Here is a 12600-nt window from a genome sequence, read left to right as displayed (position 1 = left end):
GTTCTCCCTTGGTATTCCTTCGAATGCTCCGGTGTCTTCCACATCACAAAGACATGTGGGTGTGTAGATTAATTGGCCTCTGTAAATTGCCCCTAGTGGATAAGAAAGTAGGATAACATAGTGTGGACAGACATTCCTTTTTCTCCCTGCTCCCCTGGGGCAGAAGATACAGATCTACGAAGGCGCGCACCACCTGACTCAGGAACAGCTAATTCCCCTCTGTCATCAGGTTTTTGAAAGGTCGTTCCATTTGCTAGGGTACTGTCTGATTCACCTTTACCCCATTGCGGACATCGATCTTTGTCTATGGAAATGACATTCTACAATGCTGAGAACCATATTCTGCAATCTATATTTTTTGTTTAGTTTACTGTCACTTGTAATGAGGTGCAGTGAAAAGTTTTTATTGCGTGCTAACCAGTTAGCGGAAAGACAATACACGATTAGATACTTGATTAGATACATGATTTTCCCCTTAGCTCGAGCCATTATACTTTTGACGTGATTTATTTATGTATAGTATTATCTGATCATATAGCTTGCAAAACAAAGCTTTTTACTGTACCTCGTTAAACGTGAAAATAATAAACCTAAACCCAATTGCAGACATTGGACTGATGCACTACAATGTTGAGAACTATATTCTGCACTCTGTATCTTCCCCTTTCCTTTATCCATTATATTTGAGATTGACTTGATTGTATTTGTGTATGATCTGACTGGATAGCATGCAAAACATGAGTATAATAATAATAAACTTAAACCTTGTATATATAATCACCAAAAAATGCAATCAATTAATTAATAACATTTGTGCAAAAGCAACAAAATATATACAATCAGCAAAAACAATGAACAATCAACAAAAAACAATCAATTAACAAACACCACACGTGCAACAACAAAGAATGAATATACAATCAACAAAAAATCCAATCAATTAATAACCACACTAGTGCAAAACCAAAAAATGACCATATACAATCAGCCAAAAATACAATGAATTAACAACCACAACAGTGCACCACCAAAAATATGACCATATTCAGCAAAAATGCAATCAATTAATAACCACAACACCAGTGCAAAACAAAAAAAATATATATATACAACCAGCAAAAATGCAATCAATTAATAACCAGGGCATTGGTGCACGAGCAAAATGTGCTAGTTTAGTGTAGCGCGATCGGGTTGGAGGTGGCTGGTGCACTGGGCACCTGAAACCGTCTAACGGGACTCCGGCGCCCCCCACCCCAACCGGCGCGCACGCGCAGCGGAGCCCGAGCCGCCCGCAGCGGGGGGAGGAGTGGGGGGGCAGAAGATGGCGGAGGGTCGGCAGCGGCGGCAGTGAGCAGTGAGCGAGCAGCGGCTGAATCATCCTATCCTGCCTCCGTGTGTATGTGTGTGAAATAAAACCGCAGACCGGCACCGTGACAGGGGCCGGCTAGCGACAGCATCCCACCCCCTTCTTTCTCGTAGATTATTGTTATTTCTTGCTCTCCTTGAGGGGAAATTGAATTGAGTCACAGTCAGGTGATATTTTTTTAATTTCCAGAATATTTCCCCCTCCGTCGCACCTTCCCCCATACAAGCTCTCCATCATTTTAGTTTCGCGTGTGTGTGGAGGAGGAGGAGGAGGAGAGATGGCGAGCGAGAAGCCGGCGGCGGGAGGAGGAGGAGGAGGAGGAGGCGGCCCGGAGCTCGGCACCAGGCTGCGGCCGGCGGTACCGGCCCCGGGAGGAGGAGGAGGAGGAGCGGCGGCGGCGGCGGCGGCCGGTGAGGGGGTGGGCTCCGTCGTCTCCCTGTCTGGCATCAACCCGTCCGTACCCATCAGGAACATCAAGATGAAATTCGCCGTTGTCATCGGGCTGATCCAGGTCGGGGAGGTCAGCAACAGGGACATCGTGGAGACGGTGCTCAACCTGGTGAGCGGGGCGGGGGGCGGGGGGGCCGGGGTAAGGGGGGAGTGGAGGTGGGAGGGCTGTTGATGTTGGGGAGAATGGATGATGGAGGGGAAGAGATGGGAGGGCTGACGTTGGAGGGGAGGGGTTGGGAAGGTTGATGGAGGGGAGGGGCTCAGGAGATGGGAGGGTTGGAGGGGAGGGGTTGTGGAAGGGTTGGGGAAGGATTGGAGGGGAGGGGCTCAGGAGATCTGATTGTAGGGGAAGGGAGAGGTAGTGGATGTGAGAAGTAGTGGCTGTGAGAAGGTTGTGAAGGGGCTGTAGTGGAAGGGGGTGGGTGGGAGGGTTGGAGAGGGTGGTTGAGGTGGACGGTGAAGGTGTGTTGGTTGGGAGGGATTGTAGTGTTGGAGAAGGGTTGTGGAGGTGGGAGAATTGAAAATTGTAGGGGATGAGCTGTGGGGAAGGGTTGGCGTGTTGGGGAGGGGATGTTTGGGAGGCTAGTGAGTGGGGGCTGTGTGGAGAGGGGCTATTGGAAGGCTTATGGAGGTGGCAAGGGGTTGTGTTGGGGTTTGGTGGTTGTGAGGGAGTTAGAAGAGGTGAGGGTGATTGTGGGGGATGTTTAATTGTAGAGGATGGGATAGTGGGGAGTGTAGTTGGGGAGGGTTGTGGGGAAGAAGTGTGTCTGGGAGGAGATTGGTGGTTGGGCAGTTATTGGAGATTGTGGGGGAGGGATTTGGGGTTTAGGTTACATGGAGGGATGGGTTGGTGGAAAGGGTTTGGGTTGAGGGGATTGTATGGGATTTGTGGAATTATTGGGGGTTTAGGGGGTGAGGGAAGTTGAGGGATTTTGGGGATGGTGAGTGTGTTGGGGTTGGATGCTGTTGGGGTACGGTTGTGGTGTTGTGGATGTGTTATGAGGGTTGATAGGGGATGATTAGGAGGATAGTGGGTGGAGCGGGGGGGAGGGAAAGGGAAAGGGTCCCCATTTTATAACCACCACGGTTTGGATCTAATTGTGATTTGGTGTGCGTTTTTCAAGCAATACTGCTTTGTAATTGTCTAGGATTAAAAGCAACATTTAATAAATCCCAAAAAGAAATTGTATAAACAGTGGAAGAGAGAAAATAATTATAGGGCTGTCGAAAAAGTGCAAAGAAATGGGATTGCTATCAGTTGCACTTGATTAAAGAGAGGGTTAAAATTTTAATTTAAATAGCCTGATGTAGAAACCTGTGCTGTGCCTAATTTGTGTGTCGCAACAGTAAGTTGTTTGCAGCTGGGGCTTATGATATAATTGTTTAATTTGTTATTTGATCTTTTACAACTGGATCATCGAGAGCAAGAAGTAGTGTGTGCATAGTCAGGGCAGCATAGCGGAAAAACTCTTTCACGAATGATCTCCTCCTTCCAAAACCCAGATTTACTTTCCTCTTAACATAGTTTCATAGAAACATAGAAAATAGGTGCAGGAGTAGGCCATTCGGCCCTTTGAGCCTGCACCGCCATTCAATATGATCATGGCTGATCATCGAACTCAGTATCCTGTACCTGCCTTCTCTCCATACCCCCTGATCCCTTTAGCCACAAGGGCCACATCTAACTCCCTCTTAAATATAGCCAATGAACTGGCCTCAACTACCTTCTGTGGCAGAGAATTCCACAGATTCACCCCTCTCTGTGTGAAAAATGTTTTCCTCATCTCGGTCCTAAAAGATTCCCCCTTATCCTTAAACTGTGACCCCTTGTTCTGGACTTCCCCAACATCGGGAACAATCTTCCTGCATCTAGCCTGTTCAACCCCTTAAGAATTTTGTAAGTTTCTATAAGATCCCCCCTCAATCTACTAAATTCTAGCAAGTACAAACCGAGTCTATCCAGTCTTTCTTCATATGAAAGTCTCCGTGCAGTGTGGGACGCCATGACCATCCATCAACGGTTGTAGTCATCGATGGTCTCTGGAAGTTGCATGTTGAGTCCCGAAGGTCCTGATCCCATCTGAACCAATAAATCACATTTGCATCATTTGACTTTCGAGTGAATGTTTAAGGTTGCAAAGTGTGTTGTGATGATTTATTAAGATGTACCTGTTAACATTTTGGAAAATTGCTCTACGTTTGAAATTGCCAAATAACTTCACTATTCACCTCAACTTATCTGAAACTTGTCAGTTTGTGAAGATAGTGATTGAGAGAGATCGCTAACAACCTCAAAACCGCAAATTGATTGCTTTGTTATTGATTTCCGAGAAGTGCTCACCACAAGTGATAAACTCAAATAGCTCACTTTCTATGTAGGTTATTCTTAGAGACGTTTTCCAAAGTTGTTACCTTGAAAAGACTAGGCTGTTCTTGTACTGAAAAAATAATTAACCACTTTACAGTTACAGTGTCAAAGTTACTATTTCATTAGCACTAAAGGAGGCCATTCATCCTTTGTGAAAACTAGAAAACCTAATCCCATTCTGTTGCATCTTTCTTTGTATCCATGCTATTTTATTTCTCATCAAACTATAATTCCTTTTTGGAATTTCTTGAATCTGGCTTTCACCACCATTTCTGCAATGCATTCCAGGTCATAGAAAATTACTCAGTATTTGCCACTCATGGCACTTTCTGCTCTTTTGCCAGTTTTATTAAATATGTATAGTTACTAGCCCTTCTACCAGCAATAGCACGTTACTACTTGATCATAATGTGACTGAATTTTACATTCAGTTTCAGGAAGAATTATTTTAGTGGCCATGACAACAGAACCAGTTAAAAGTAGATTGGCAAGTTAATGGCTAAAGGAGCAGTCAGATGAGATTCTTTGGCAGATATCTGAGTAGTTGTATCAGAATGAATAGATTGGATACATTCCTTTGAGGAAGAAAAATCTCCAAGGAGAAGTTGCATCATTTGAGATCAACTAAAACAAGTTGGATTCTTTTAAACTTAAAAGCATACTATTGTGCAGACAGGTTATCAGAGGGCAGTGGTGGAAACATAGCAACATAGAAAATAGGTGGAGGAGTAGGCCATTCGGCCCTTCGAGCCTGCACCGTCATTCAATATGATCGTGGCTGATCATCCAACTCAGTATCCTGTTCCTGCCTTCTCTCCATACCCCCTGATCCCTTTAGCCACAAGGTTGATTGGACAGGGAAAAGTCAATGAATGACTGAACAATTAATACAGAAGAAGAAAAAATTGGAATATGAGAGAAAGCAAACTCAAAAAGAGATGAGGGTTTCTGTTTATATTTTTAAAGAATCAATAAAATAAATTGAAATCTTTAGAGTCTGGTGAACTAACAATGGAAGGCCAGGGGATGGCAGGTGAAAAAACACACCTTTTTTCAACAAGCATCACTGTAATTGATGCAAGTTAAATCTCAGAAATAGTTGTAAAACAAGAGTACAGTGCCCTCCATAATGTTTGAGACAGACCCATCATTTATTTATTTGCCTCTGTACTCTACAATTTGAGATTTGTAATATTAAAAAATCACGTGGTTAAAGTGCACATTGTCATATTTTAATAAAGGCCATTTTAATTCCTTTTTGGTTTCACTATTGAGAAATTACAGCAGTGTTTATACATAGTCCCCCCCCCCCCCCCATTTCAGGGCACCATATTGTTTGAGATTCAGCAATGTCATGTGAATGAAAGTAACCATGTTTAGTATTTTGTTGCATATCCTTTGCATGCACTGACTGCTTGAAGTCTGCTGGCGATGCTCTGCCAGGCCTTTATTGCAGCAATCTTTAGTTTATGCTTATTTAGGGGGCAAGTCCCCTTCAGTTTTCTCTTCAGCATATAAAAAGCATGCTCAATTGGGTTCAGATCGGGTGATTGACTTGGCCACTAAAGAATTGACCATTTTTTAACTTTGAAAAACTCCTTTGTTGCTTTAGCAGTATATTTGGGAACATTGTCTTGCTGTAGAATGAAACGCCGACCAATGAGTTTTGAGGCATTTGTTTGAGCTTGAGCAGATAGGATGTGTCTATACACTTCAGTATTCATTATGCTACTACCATCAGCAGTTGTATCATCAATGACAGTACGTGAGCCAGTACCTTCAGCAGCCATACATGTCCAGGCCATAAAACCCCCACTCCCGTGTTTCACAGATGAGGTGGTATGCTTTGGATCTTGTGCAGTTCCTTCTCTCCTCCATGCTTTGCTCTTGCCATCACTCTGATATAAGTTAATCTTCGTCTCATCTGTCCACAAGACCTTTTTCCAGAACTGTGGTTGCTCTTTTAAGTACTTCTTGGCAAACTGTAACCTGCCCATCCTATTTTTGCGGCTAACCAGTGATTTGCATCTTGCAGTGTGGCCTCTGTTTCTGTTCATGAAGTCTTCTGCAGACAGTGGTCATTGACAAATCCACACCTGACTCCTGAAGAGTATTTCTGATCTGTCGGACAGGCGTTTGGGGATTTCTCTTTATTATGGACATAATTCTTCTGTCATCAGCTGTGGAGATTTTCCTTTGCCTGCCAGACCCTTTGTGATGAGTAAGCTCAGTGCTCTCTTTCTTCTTAATAATGTTCCAAACAGTTGATTTTGGTAAGCCTAAAGCCTCTGTCTCACTTACGTGTCATTGGCACGCTAATTACGCAACCTCGTCGTAGCGTTGAGGTGCGGCAGTCGCGTGAGAGTCTGGCGGGTCTTCATGCGCCCACACAGCTGTTTGGAGCACGTGACGTCATTTGAACATGGGAACAAAATGCATGAGTACTCAGCGGGACTGGCAGCATCTCTGGAGAGAAGCAATGGGTGATGTGTTAGGTCGAGACCCTTCTTCAGTCTGAAAGAAGGGTCTTGACCCAAAACATCATCCATTCCTTCTCTCCAGAGATGCTGCTGGTCCCGCTGAGTTACTCCTACATTTTGTGTCTATTTTCATTTTCTTGGCCCCGCTCTGGGAGTAGAAATGGGGGCGGATCCGGTTCCACAACGGCCGTGAGCCCCAGGCTGAGTTAGACGATCATTTGCCTGCTTCTGCTGCTGTTGGAGTTGAGACGTTGCGTCACACCAGGGTCTTGGGCCTGTCCCACTTTGGCTATCAGTTACGCGACAGGCCGGTGGTGCGCAAAGATATCGTTCGGTACAAAATCCCGGAGCGCCGTGCGATACCGCGCACAACTCTATACCCCTCCGCGCTTCTCAGTGGGACCGGTCCCGTGTGGCCACACGATGCCTGTGCGCCTCAACGCGACGACGAGGACACGTAAGTGGGACAGGGCCTTAAGGTTTGGCTGATGTTTCTAACAGTTTTATTCTTGTTTCTCAGTCTCATAATGGCTTCTTTGACTTTCACTGGCACAACTTTGGTCCTCGTGTTGATAAAAACAATAAAAGTTTCCAAAGGTGTTGGAAAGACTGGAGGAAAGACTAGGTGCTGAGAACTCTTATACCTGCATTAATGAGGCAATTAAACACACCCGAGCAATTACAAATGCCTGTGAAGGCATGTGTCCCAAACATTATGGTGCCCTGAAATTTATAAACACAGCTGTAATTTCTACGCAGTGAAACCAAAATGTATAAAAATGGCCTTTAATAAAATCTGTCAATGTGCACTTTAACCACGTGTGATTTTTTTTTTCTATTGCAAATCTCAAATTGTGGAGTACAGAGGCCAATAAATAAGTTTACTGGCCAAGTATTCCCATACAATGAATTTGCCTTGGTTCTCCGCCCCCAATTAACAACATGACATACAGTGACAGTTACGAATGACTCAGAAAACACTAAACATTAATAATAATAAAACATTACTGATAAAACACCATTGATCAAGTATGTGAACCAACAAAATACCAGATCAAAGGGAGGCTACAGATTTTTGGCTGTTGAGTAGAGCAACTACTCGTGGATAAAAACTGTTTTTATGTCTGGCTGTGGCAGCTTTGACAGTCCGGAGTCGCCTTCCAGAGGGAAGTGATTCAAAGAGTTTGTGGCCAGGGTGAGAGGGGTCAGAGATGATCTTGCCCGCTCGCTTCCTGGCCCTTGCAGTGTACAGTTCATCAATGGAGGGCAGGTTGCAACCAATAATCATGTCTGCTGATCAGACGATTTGCTGCAGCCTCCAGGTGTCGTGCTTGGTGGCTGAGCCAAACCAGACCATGATGGAGAAGGTGAGAACAGACTCTACGATAGCCGTGTAGAATTGGACCATCATTGCCTGTGACAGATTGTGCTTCCTCGGCTGCCGCAGGAAGTACATCCTCTGTTGTGCCTTTTTGACTGTGGAGGATGGTAAATGATGGGTCTTTGTCCCAGACATTATGGAGGGAGCTGCAGGCTGACCATCTGGGTTCTGATGGAACTCATGCTAGCATGTTGAAAGTGGTTACTATAGACCTGTATGCCTAACATCTACGGTAGGTAAGTTACTAGAGGGAATACTGAGGGATAATCTACATGAATTTAGAATGCAGAGGGCAGTGGTGGAAGGTTGTTTAGGACTGGAGATTGGTGTGCCCCTGTTTGTCATCCTTATCAACTATTTTTCTGAGAATAGGAAAGGCATGGTTAGTGAGTTTTCAGATGACACAAAAATGGGTGGTATTGTAGAAAGAGAAGAAGCTTATCAAGAATTACAGCTGTATCTTGATCAGCTAGGAAGTGAAAGCAAGATAGGACTTTCGCAATGAACAGTAGGATCTTGGGGAATATTGTAGAGCAGAGGGGGCTAGGAATACAAGTACATAGTTGCCTGAGAGTGGCATTATAGGTAGATAGGATGGTGATGAATTGGCACATTTGCTTTCACCAGCTAGGGAATTAAGTCTAGACTAGACCAAGTGCAGACCCGTATATAGATGTTAGGATGTTATGTTGCAGTGGTTTAAGACGTTGGTGAAGCTGCACAAGAAGTATTGTGTTCTGTTTTAGTCACCCAGCTATTGGTAACAGTGTAATCATAAAATTCTTAACTGCAGGATATTGCCAGGACTTGAGGTACTGAGTTATAGCGATAGGGTTGGCTGGCTAGGACTTTATTCCTTGGAGTGTAGGAGACTGAAGGGTGATCTTATGGAAGTATGTAAAATCATAAGTTGCAAAGATAGGGTGAATGTATAGGTTTTTTCCCAAGGTTGTGAAATCAAAAACTAGAGGGCATATGGTTAAGGTGAGAAGGTAAAGATTTAATGGACTTGAGGAGCAACATTTATTCACAGATGGTGGCATGCAGATGGAATGAGCTGCTAACGGAAGTAGGTGAGGCAGGTAAAAAGTCGAGAAATAAAGGATGAAATGTTCAGATTTCAGATAAGGTGATCCCAGCCTCAACAGGAAAAATGTCAACCGGAATATGTAAGAATTATATTGTTACCGCATAGTTTTTTCGTGAATATGTAAAGACACACACATATATACACGCACAAGATCAGAGTTTTAATAAGTATATGACATACTAGACTAAATGCAGACCTGTTGGGTCTGCTCCCCCTACGCAAGATTCCACCACTCACCCGTTCCCCTAACGCAAGACGTTTCCGCTAATGCAATATTGCACCACTCGCCCCCTCACTCTACCTTCACATAGCCCCCAACTGCGCAGGAGGGGCTCATTTCTCCTCATCCTCCAGCACTCCCTCTTCCTCCTCTTCACCCTCCCTCTTCAATCCTTAGAGAAGGAGGGGGGTTGAGAGGGCGGGGGGGTGGGGGAGGGGGGTTGAGAGGGCGGGGGGGGGGGAGTAGAGAAGGAGGGGGGTAGTGAGGGGGGTGGTAGTGGGGAGGGGGGTAGAGGGAGGGGGGTAGAGGGGGGGGGTTTGAGAGGGCGGGGTAGAGAAGGAGGGGGGGTAGTGAGGGGGAGGGGCAGAGGGAGGGGGTAGAGGGAGGGAGGGGGTTGAGTGGGAGGGAGGGGGTAGAGAGGGTGGGAGTGAGGGTAGATAGGGAGGGGGCATCTCCCTCCTCCACCCCGTCCCATCTCCCTCCTCCACACCCCCCTCCCATCTCTCTCCTCCCCACCCCTCTCTCCCAGCTCCCACCTCCACACCCCCTTCCCATCTCCCTCCTCCCATCTCCCTCCTCCCATCTCCCTCTTCCACCTCCCTCTTCCACCCCATTCCCCACCCCATCTCCCTCCTCCTCATTTCCCTTCCCCTTCCCTCACTCCCATTCCCTGCCCCAGAGCCTACCCACATCGTAGAGCAGCACCAGTGCCTGGAACTCGGCCTGGTTCTTGTACTGGGCTCGGCCCTGGCTGTGGACTCCAGCCGTCAGATTGGCCGTAGCCTGGCTCCAGTGCAGGCCCCATCTTCATCTGTGGGCTCGTCCCTGACTCCGGACCCAGGCTCGTCCTTGGTTCCAGCTGCGTTTTTTTTCGGCCCCGGTTACGGCCCCATCCCAAGACCTGGGCTCGGCTAAAAGTCAAAGTCAAATTTATTCGTCATATGCACCAACTAAGGTACAGTGAAATGACTTTGCCATGCAGCGATACAGTTGAAAAAATACCATACAATACACTGTAGAATTTAACACAAACATCCACCACAGCATTCTTCACTGTGGTAGGAGACAACAAAGTTCAGCCAGTCCTCCTCCTTGTTCACCCATGGTTGGGGCCATAAACCCTCTGTAGTCGCCGGATGTACAGGCCCTCTCGTCGGGATGATCGAAACTCCAACATCGGGACGGTCGAACACACTACGCAGCTTGGAGTGCTCGAATCAGCCACTTTCCTACCGGAGACCGCGGCTTCTGGATGTTATAGGCTGCAGGGCGGTGGTCGGAGCTCATCTCTGGCGATCCCCGGCAAGGGATCCCATATTCCAGATGGTAAGTCCACGCCCCGCCCGTGGCAAGAAGCTCTGCAGACTCAGCCCCATTGTGCCAAAGTCCAGGCCAGCGATCGGCACGCATGCACACACACACACACACACACACACACACACACACACACACACACACACACACACACACACACACACACACACACACGATTTAGTATTATAGAGATGGGTCAAACGCAGGAAAATTGGGACAGTAGGGATTTTATTTTTAATAACACAACTAAGTTGGGAGACATTGGAGAGTTTTGCGATGCAGTAGACTCTTACTGCATGTTGTGTACTTCACAACAGGCAGATACAGCCAGTAATTTAAAAAAAAAGCTAGCACTATAATGATTTAATGCTAGGGGATTTGAATACAGAAATGATGAGACTATGCTTTAGATATATAGGGCAATGGTGAGACTACAGGTAGAGTGGTATGCATAGTGTTGGTCTCCTTATTTAAGGACAGCAGGTAATGAGTTGGAAAAGTTTGGTGAAGGTAGACTGGACTAATACCTGGAGTGGTCAATTGTTTAATGAGGTTCAATGAAGATTAGACGGGCTTGAATCTGCTGAAGTTCAGAATAATGTTGTGGAGGGGGTTTGATTCATGATCCAGTGGGAATCTTGAAAAAGTTATCTTGATAAAGTAGATTTTTCATAAGAAATGAGGGGAATCGTTAAGCAAGTTAGACAGAAATGCAAAGTTGAAGTTACAATTGGATCAGCAATGGTCTTATTAAATGGCAAAGTAAGCTTTAAATGCTAAGTGAATTATTCCTGGTCCAAATTTATGGTCCAAACTTGTAAGATCACAAACACTGAAATTGGAAATTCATTACTTGGTTTTTGGAATGTTATTTGCTTGCTTAGTTTTTAAACAAAGTAACCACTGCTTTGCTACATTCACTTTTCAATGAAGTATCTAGTCTCTGCAACAATTCATGTAAATGTCCCCCATGTCCAGTGTGATACATGATACATTCTTTCCAAAGCTTCTCTGGCCCAATTCTTCACCTGGGGCTTGACTAGTCATTTTGTAAATATTTAGCATAACATATTTGTTTTTGTATAACAAACCTTTAATTGTAAAACTAGCAGTACTGGATTACAGTATTCACAACTTTTTATGCTATCATGGGTGTGTTCATGGGTCTCTTGCACCCATTTTAAATTTATAGAATATACTATCTCATCACTCTTCATTTTTCCTTTCAAAATGGATTGCTTCCTATGATTTGTGTTTCACTTGCTGTTTGTTTGCCATTTTATTAGACTTTGCTAATCTGAAATTTATTAGTTACCTTTTACAGCATACCATATTTGTACTCTTTTTTTGTGAATTTTGAAATTATGCCTTAATACTCAAATCCATAACAATCAAGCAAAGTCCTAATACCAATCCCTGGTATATAACATAAACATAGTACAGTACTAGAACTTGTCCTTTGGCCTACAATGTCTGTGTTGAATATGATGCCAATTTAAACCAATTCCTTCTGCCTGTGTGACCTCCATATTTCTCCATTCTCTGCATATGTATGTCTTTAGTTTTAGTTTAGTTTAGCGATACAGCGATCCAGCAGAGTTGGGGACAGTCTGGTCCCTCCACCCACCCAGAGTCATTGGCACCGGCACTGGTGCCCGACCCCCACACCGGGGTGATTCACTCCCCCGACCCCGGACCCCCACCACCACACGGGGTGATTCGACCCCCGACCCACACTCGGGGTGATTCACACCCCGACCCCGGACCCCCACCACCACGCCAGGTGATTCACCCTCCCGGACTCCGACCCACACACGGAGTGATTCAACCGCCCGACACCCACACCGGGTGATTCACGTCCCCTGACCCACACACACCGGGTGATTCACCCCCGACCCCTGTCCGCGAGTGTGAAACCAGTCAGCGTGGAG

At 45.5% G+C, this 12600-nt stretch overlaps 1 protein-coding gene across 2 annotated transcripts in view; it reads left to right on the top strand.

The window, feature by feature from the left end:
• The first annotated feature begins 1204 nt into the window (after nt 1-1204).
• The window catches only part of nbeaa (neurobeachin a), a 534111-nt gene continuing 522715 nt past the window's right edge, over nt 1205-12600 (top strand). Inside the window, exon 1 of one of the 2 annotated variants that reach the window (XM_055636835.1) lies at nt 1205-1925. In XM_055636835.1, coding sequence (XP_055492810.1) covers nt 1644-1925 — 282 coding nt within the window. In that variant the 5' untranslated portion in view covers nt 1205-1643. The remainder of the gene's footprint in view (nt 1926-12600) is intronic. The other variant, XM_055636837.1, reaches the window with a different exon arrangement.

Source organism: Leucoraja erinacea, chromosome 6 (assembly GCF_028641065.1).
Source record: "Leucoraja erinacea ecotype New England chromosome 6, Leri_hhj_1, whole genome shotgun sequence".
NCBI classification, from domain to species: Eukaryota; Metazoa; Chordata; class Chondrichthyes; order Rajiformes; family Rajidae; genus Leucoraja; species Leucoraja erinaceus.
This window is presented reverse-complemented; position numbering and strand designations above follow the sequence as displayed.